Here is a 7680-nt window from a genome sequence, read left to right as displayed (position 1 = left end):
ACATGGTAGCTCACAACTTTCTGTAACCCCAGTTCCAGGGGATTTCCCCAAAGCAGAATCAACCCACATGTCCACTCACTGAAGAATGAGCACATAGAATAGTGAGCATCAATACAATGGATTGTAATTTGGGCACAAATGGACATAAAGTACTCGTTAATGAGGCAATGTGTACAGCTTTCAAAATATGCCAGTCACAATAACCACATATGACATAAAGCCATTACCATAAAATATCAAGGATCTACAAATCTACAGAAATAGGATACAGGTTGTTGGTTTCTTGTGGTGTGGAGTAGTGACTGGTGGGCTTTCAGAATGATTTCTAATATGCCCAGGTTTATCTTCAGGGCAAACAAAATATTCTGGATTTGACAGTGGTGATGATTATGTAATTGCAAACAAGTTAAGAGGAAAACACTACATTGTAGGTATTTAAAGGTGAAATTTATGGTATCTGAATTTTTTTTTAACAAAAAATAGATATTGGTAATTTAAGGTCCCTCTCCGAGGACTTAGACATTTGGTCAACCTCAGGACCAGTGCATGGTTCTGTAGAAAGCTACTTGGACTTCCTTGTTCCTTAGACAGTAGATGACTGGGTTGCACATGGGGGTGACCACTGTGTAGATGACAGACAGCATCTTGTTGAGGTCCATGGCTTCTATGCGTTTGGGGCGGGCATAGATGAAGATAGTGACTGAGTAGAAAATGCCTACTACTACCAGGTGGGAGGCGCATGTGGAAAAGGCCTTGTAGCGTGCAGTGATAGAAGGCATGCCCAGAACTGCCCTACCGATAGCCACATAGGAGGCCATAGTCATGAGGAAGCAACCCCAGAGGATGACAATGGCTGAGATGAAGTCCACCAGTTCTGTGAGGGCCACATGGGTACATGACAGGTTGAGCAATGGGGAAACATCACAGAAGAAATGGTTGAGGACATTGGGGCCACAGTAGGACAGGGTGGCAATGCATGTGGTCTTGACCATAGAGACCAGTAACCCACCCAGCCATGAAGTCATAGCCAGGCCCAGACAGACCTGGGGCCTCATGAGTACTGGGTAGTGTAATGGGCTGCAGATGGCCACATAGCGGTCATAAGCCATGGAGGCCAGAAGGATACACTCTGTGCCTACAAGGACAATGAAGAAGAAGAGTTGAGTCATGCAGGCGATGAAGGAAATGTGATAGAATCCATTCCACAGGCCCATAAGCAAGCTGGGCATGGTGACGGACACATAGCACATCTCCAGGCAGCTGAGGTTGCCCAGGAAGAAGTACATGGGCTTGTGGAGCTCGCTGTGACTTCAGATGAGTTAGATGATGAGTGTGTTCTCCAGGAGCGTCAACAAGTAGAGAGTCAGAAAGATGGCAAATAGCGCATCCCGTATGTCCAGTCTAGTAGACAATCCCAGCAAGATGAACTGCTGAACCCTGGTCATGTTGGCTAACTCTGGGAATCTCTCCATCTGTAGAAAGACAAAGAAAATTGTTGACATTCCATCCCTAGTAACACACAGTGAAAATCTGGGAAGATGTTCAGAGCACTTGGAGATCCCCTACAAGTTTTTCAGTCTAGCATCTGTTGGGGTTGTCATCGAGAAAGGCATGGAAGATTTATGGGGCACTGCATCTATCTCGTTCTTACTGAATCTGTGACTTCATACAGAGTGTCCAAGAGTTGGGAGAATAATGCATAGTATCCCTGAGTATATATTGAAGCCAAGCAAGTGAATCAGTGGGTGGTAAATTTCTCTTCTGGATAAAAAAGGTTATGGGCCTTGCCAGGTGTGGTGATTGTTTAATTATAGTACTTGGGGGAGTTAGAAGCTTTCCTAGTCTATACAGTGAGTCCCAGGTCAGCCAGAGCTTCGTAGTGAGACTGTGTCTTAAAAAATTATGAACCTGGAAGATGGCTCAGTGGATAAGTTGATTGCTGACTAAGCAAGAGAATATGAATTTGAATCTGCAGAAATATAAAATCAGATACTGTGACTTATGTCTGTAGTTCGAACACTTCTATGCTAGCTAGGGAGCAGAAATAAGACATTGCCCAGAAGTCCTAGGGCCAAATAGTCTGTCTTGTACACTGACAAACAGGAAGCGCTGATTTAACAGTTTTGACAATGAGGACTGATACTCTAGGTTGTCCTCTGACCTCCACATCCATGCCTGCACCTGGGACTGCACACACACACACACACACACACACACACACACACACACACACAGAGAGAGAGAGAGAGAGAGAGAGAGAGAGAGAGAGAGAGAGAGACACACAGAGAAACACCCTCCAACCCCCTCACAGAGAGAGAAACATACACACACAGATACAGAGAGAGCTGCAGAGAGAGAGAGAAACACATACACACATACCACAAAGATAAAAAATCATATTATACTATGTCAGTTTTGAAAAAAGTGTAGTCTTTTTGACTGTTTTCTTTTCTTTCAGTAACTGAAACATGCATTGGGTACTCTATAAAGCCTAGAGTAGAGTGATATTCTCTCTCTTTCTCTTTCTCCTTCTCAGTCCTATTTCTCCTCCTCTTCACCCCTCATCCTCCTCTTTTGCTTTTCCTGACCCTCTTCCTTTCCCTTTCCTCTTTTTCCTCTCCTCCACTTCTCTTCCCCTTTTTTCTCCCCCTTCTCCTCATCTCTTTCTCCCTTTTCTTTCTTCTTGATTCTTTCAAGAACACTGTAAAAAACGCTATCCTTACCATTGTTTTTGCAAGAAAGACACTATAGAACAAAACACTAAAACAGAGCTCGAGAGATCACTCAGTGGGTAAAGGTGCTTGCTCCCAAGCCTGATAGCCTGAGTTTGATCCTTAGCACCCACATGGTGGAGAGAACAGATTCCTGCAAGCTGTCGTTTAACTTCCACCTGCATGTCATGGCACAAGCACAAATGTGGCACACATGCACACACCACACATACACACAGGCACACACACACATTTTTCATTAAAGATTAAAATCCAATTAAATTGGCTTGCTCTAAATCATGTGCCAACAAGGGAAATGGGATCAAATCTCTGGATAGTTTGAGCCCCTGTCCAGCCGTTCTTTCTAATTGTTATTTCCTGGTCAGCATCATTATAAATGGTAGCAGCACAAACGACAAATGAGTAAACTCCTAAGCCAGTGTCTCTCGACCCTCCTAATCCCGTGACCCTTTAATACAGCTCCTCATGTTGTGGAGCTCCCTCCAACCATAAAATTACTTTGTTGCTACTTCATAGCTATAATTCTGCTGCTGTTAGGAACCATAATGTAAATTTCAGATATACAATCCTGAAGAGTTTGAGAACCACTGTCCTAAGTTCTTACTTTGGTCAAAATATTGGTTTCCACTGAGAAGAATTTTTAAGGTAACACAGAACTCTATGAAGATGCTTTTTTTTTTTTTTTACCATCACAACATCACAATGGAGTTCAGGATTGAGAAGTAACATACCCAGGAGAGAGGGGAGGGAAGGGGAAGGGCTGTTACAACTGGGCTGTCTGTGTAAGTTCTCAAGTTCTGTGTCCTGACATCATAGGTGTCAGCAGTGATGGAACAAATGCAGAAACTATGGTGTATAGAGACACCGGAGGTTTAGTCAGCCATAGAGTAAAGTGAAGTCATGGTTGCCAAAGAAAGGTTGGCACTGGAGGGCATCATCTGAGGTGAGGCCAGTTTGGATGCTTTCTCTCATAAATCTAAAGAAGGATGCTGTAGGAGAGAAGTAGGGAGGAAACTCAATGACAACAAATTTTGTGTTAAAACTGCCCTAATGAAACTGAATACTAGCGATATGAGAAAAGTCAATAGAGGCAATTATTTCATAGGTCTAATAGGTGACCACTGTGTCTTTCCTATTCTCTATCAAATGGTTCCTCACCCATGCACATCCGAGCACCACTAACTAGACTTTAGAAGAACACGAAGTTGGGAGGATGGTGTGTTGCATGGGTTACAGGGAGAGGGTCGGGTAGATATATTATTCTACAAGATATTATATTCATGTGCTAAATTAAAAAATAAAAAGAACTAAATTATCTACTCTGCATAAGTAAACAATTTTTTTCTAAACAGAGTTTCTCTGTAGCTTTAGAGCCTGTTCTGAAACTAGTTCTTGTAGACCAGGCTGGCTTCAAACTCACAGAGATCCACCTGCCTCTGCCTCCTGAGTGCTGGGATTAAAGACATGCATCACCACTGCCCAGTGGTAGATAATTTTCCTTGGATCTCAAGAATAAAAATGAAATAAGAAAGTAACAGGAATATTATGGCTGTGGGACGGGAAAAGAAGGTGTTGTAAGAAGGGGGTACTAGGGAGGAGAATATTATTGCAGTATATTTTATGCACACATGGGAATGCAAGGCCAAGCCCAGTGCTTTAGATAGTAACTTTGAATAAATTTAATCAAATTTTAAAATTCTATATTATTTCTGCCATTCCTTAATACTTTTCAGAAGTGAGGTTTGGTCAAATTTCCACTTTATGGGTTTAAATACTGACTTGTAAAAACTATCAGGAACTTGACATTTTTTTTGGTCAAATTTTCATAAAAAAGATGATACTCTTTCCCAGAACCTTCATGGTAGAAGTCTCTCTCTGTGTCTGTCTGTCTGTCTCTCTGTGTAGGGCTGGGGACCCGACTGACTCAAGGCTTGCACATGCTAGGCTGGTTCTCTCCCACTAAGCTGTATCTTCAGTCCCTGAAGACCGTCAGAAAAGTTCCCCCGTCTCATCACCTGTGGTCTATGCCTAGCCTCTGTCTTAGACAGGACCCCACCATATCAGAACAGCAACATGGGACTGCTTTTGTCTTCTGCTGAACATGAGCGGCCCTTTATTTTGGGTATTTATCTGGGTGGTAGGTCTTTCCACAAACATACACAAGTGCCCTCAAGAGTTAGGGTCAGACTGTCTGCGAAGGGGTTCTGTTTGCTGTTGCAAAGGAGTCTTCATCCTCCAGTCTCAGGACAGATGCCAAAGCTCTGAAGCATCTGGCAGCAGCTTCCCTGCCAAGAATTCCTGTTGTGCTTCCCTCTCCCTTGTTCCCCCTACCCCGGCTTCTCAGGCTCTGCCTTTGTGTTTCATTCTGTTCCCCTTGCATAGCAACCCCACTCACTGCTTAACTCTTCTATGAATCTCTTTTTGGGCAACCCTTCCTTTCTAACAGATCGAAAATTGGCACAGCACTCCACAAAAATCATACAAATGTCTACCAGTGCCTCAGCACATCGGGAGAAAGAGAGGACACACCCAATTCCATCTGTTTTCTAAATATGAACCACTCAGTTGCTGTGCATAGCCTTCTTCTGTCTGCTCTCCAGAGGGCTATAGGCCATGGTGTTTTCCTAAACCTGTGCCCTGGGAAGGGTACTAATGCTCTTCAAGCGTCAACTGCATGTTTTTCAAAGTGCGGGACAGTCATCTACTCTGGCGTGTATCATTTCTCTGCCTCTCAAGGAGGGAGACACATCATGTTATTAAGGTCTTTACTATAAGGCGTGACCTCGTAAGTTAAATGGCAACAGGTTGTAAACCTCTTGTCTTAAATAATATTCAGAGTTTTTTTTTTTCTCACCAAGGCTACTGGCTAGAACTCTTCAATAGTCATTCATTCTATTCCCTCCCACAAACGCTTTTGAAGGGAGGCTTTGAACAGAGAGAGCGGGACACAAGAGCTATGGATGCGTGGCCACGAGAGAAGCTGAGCTTTTAGCATCGAGATGTTTGAAAACCTTGAACTCATATATCTCCAGGAATCACTCATCTATTTCAACCCGTTTTGTCTTCTCTGTAATGTAGGATCATTTCTTTTCTTTGAAATGGAGAGATTCCATAATAGTCTTCCATGCTGGCCCAGCTTCTCATCTTCAGGATGATAGTTGAACCTCTGCTGAAAACAAGAGGCTGAAGTCACCCTGACAGACTAGCTTTCCCTGACACCTTCAGCTTGTCAGTCTCGCTATCTCCACCCATATTGCATACATTTTTATCATGTACTTGTCATGAACATTAAATCACTATCGTTCAAGTATTTGGAGCTGGTACCTAATGAACAATTACGTGTTCTACACAATTTTTTTCTATAGCAAAGCATAAATACCTGTTTTTACATATATGGATTTCTAGCACTCTCATGGCGGCTGAGGTGGGACGACCACAAGTTTGAGGCCAGAATGATCTCTACTAAAGAAACAGCATATTCATTCTGCCATTCCTTGTATTGGTTTTTGGATAAGGTCATATATCCCAAGCTGGCTTTGAACTTGCTGTCTAGTGGAGGATGACCTGAGCTTATGATCCCCTGCCTCTATATCCTACGTACTGAGATGTCAAGTGTGTGCCACCTTCCCTCTTCTAGTAGTTGCCTGGGTTCAAGCCCAGGACACCTGTTAGCATGTTAGGCAAACACTTGACCAGCCTAGCCTTACCCTTGTTTTCACTCCCTCAAAGAATCTCTCTGGATCATCTCACCTACTGGTTGAAGGTAGATAAGTGCAGATCCTTTCTGGCTGATGCTAAACGTGGAGTAGGCTTTGGTGGTGGCCAGTAGAAACAGCTGGCCCTAAGGTGGTGACATCAAGGATTGGAGCCTTTTGGTGTATCTTGGGAGAAGTTGTCTTTGGTCTTGAACACACACACACACACATACACACACACACACACACACACACACACACACACACACACACCTGGGTTTCTGCTCCTGAATGTCCCAGTTTCTCAGTTGGCTATACTGCGAGAGAAGGCAAAGGAACAAGTTTAAACCAGCTCTCTAGACCTGAGAGGATTCCCTGGTCCCTGTGGATTTAGAAGAAGTAAAGGAAAGCTTCACAGAAGATGCAAGGTAAGGACCGACATCTGAAGCTGTCCTATGACTGCCACACACACATTGCAGTGCGTGCATGTGGACACACACACAAATCTATGCACACAAACAAAGGAATTTTGTATCACATTTTACTTGGTTTTTAAAATTAAATATTCATACGAGTTAAGTTTATGTTTATGGTAAAACATACAGGCTCTATAAATGGCTCAACTGTTAAAAGCATTCACTGCTCTTGTAGAGGACTCAAGTTCAAGACCCAGCATCCATGCTGAGTGGCTCATAACTAACTGCTGGTAACTATGCTCCAGGGGACTCTGATGCCTAATGACTTCTATGGGCACCTGCATTCCCATGCATATACCCCACACATAGACATACAAGTGTATACATACTAAAAATAATAAAAGTTACTTAAAACATGACTTATCTCTTTTTACTGTCTCATATTTATCTTATAATTAAACTATTATTATATAAGTACTATTGATAGAAATTAATTTGATTCTCTCTTGTTGCAAATGATGACTCAGTTAACTTGTAATTTTTGTACAGTACTTTTCTATCCTTGTAGGCTCTCACAGGCTCTCTTAATAAATATTTATGAGCCAATTATCAATAAAAATCACAGGACTATGAAATATGCATGTGTGAATGGATTTAAGCATATAAAAATGAGGGTGACAAAATATGTGTAATTACTCAGGAGCTTTGGCCATTTTCTCCTAGTGATTTTCCAAATATGTCTTCTGGGTTTTAGTTAGCATTTCAAGGTTACTTGTGGTGGTTGGGCCATGAAGATTTGAATGAAGGTGTGAGAGGTTTGCATACAAAAGGTGATGA

General features: G+C 42.5%; 1 protein-coding gene across 1 annotated transcript; it reads right to left on the bottom strand.

Annotated features, from left to right (window-relative positions):
• Positions 1 to 533: 533 nt before the first annotated feature.
• LOC126491665 (olfactory receptor 5-like) lies at positions 534 to 1472 on the bottom strand. The gene is given in 1 exon segment (XM_050127484.1): positions 534 to 1472. A coding segment is annotated over 1 exon segment (939 nt).
• Between the last annotated feature and the right edge of the window lie 6208 nt (positions 1473 to 7680).

The sequence above is a fragment of the Alexandromys fortis genome, unplaced genomic scaffold (genome assembly GCF_014885135.2).
Source record: "Alexandromys fortis isolate MF-2015 unplaced genomic scaffold, M_Fortis_MF-2015_v1.1 scaffold_267, whole genome shotgun sequence".
NCBI classification, from domain to species: Eukaryota; Metazoa; Chordata; class Mammalia; order Rodentia; family Cricetidae; genus Alexandromys; species Alexandromys fortis.
The sequence above is the reverse complement of the archived record's forward strand: the minus strand, read 5'-3'. Positions and strand labels throughout refer to the sequence as shown.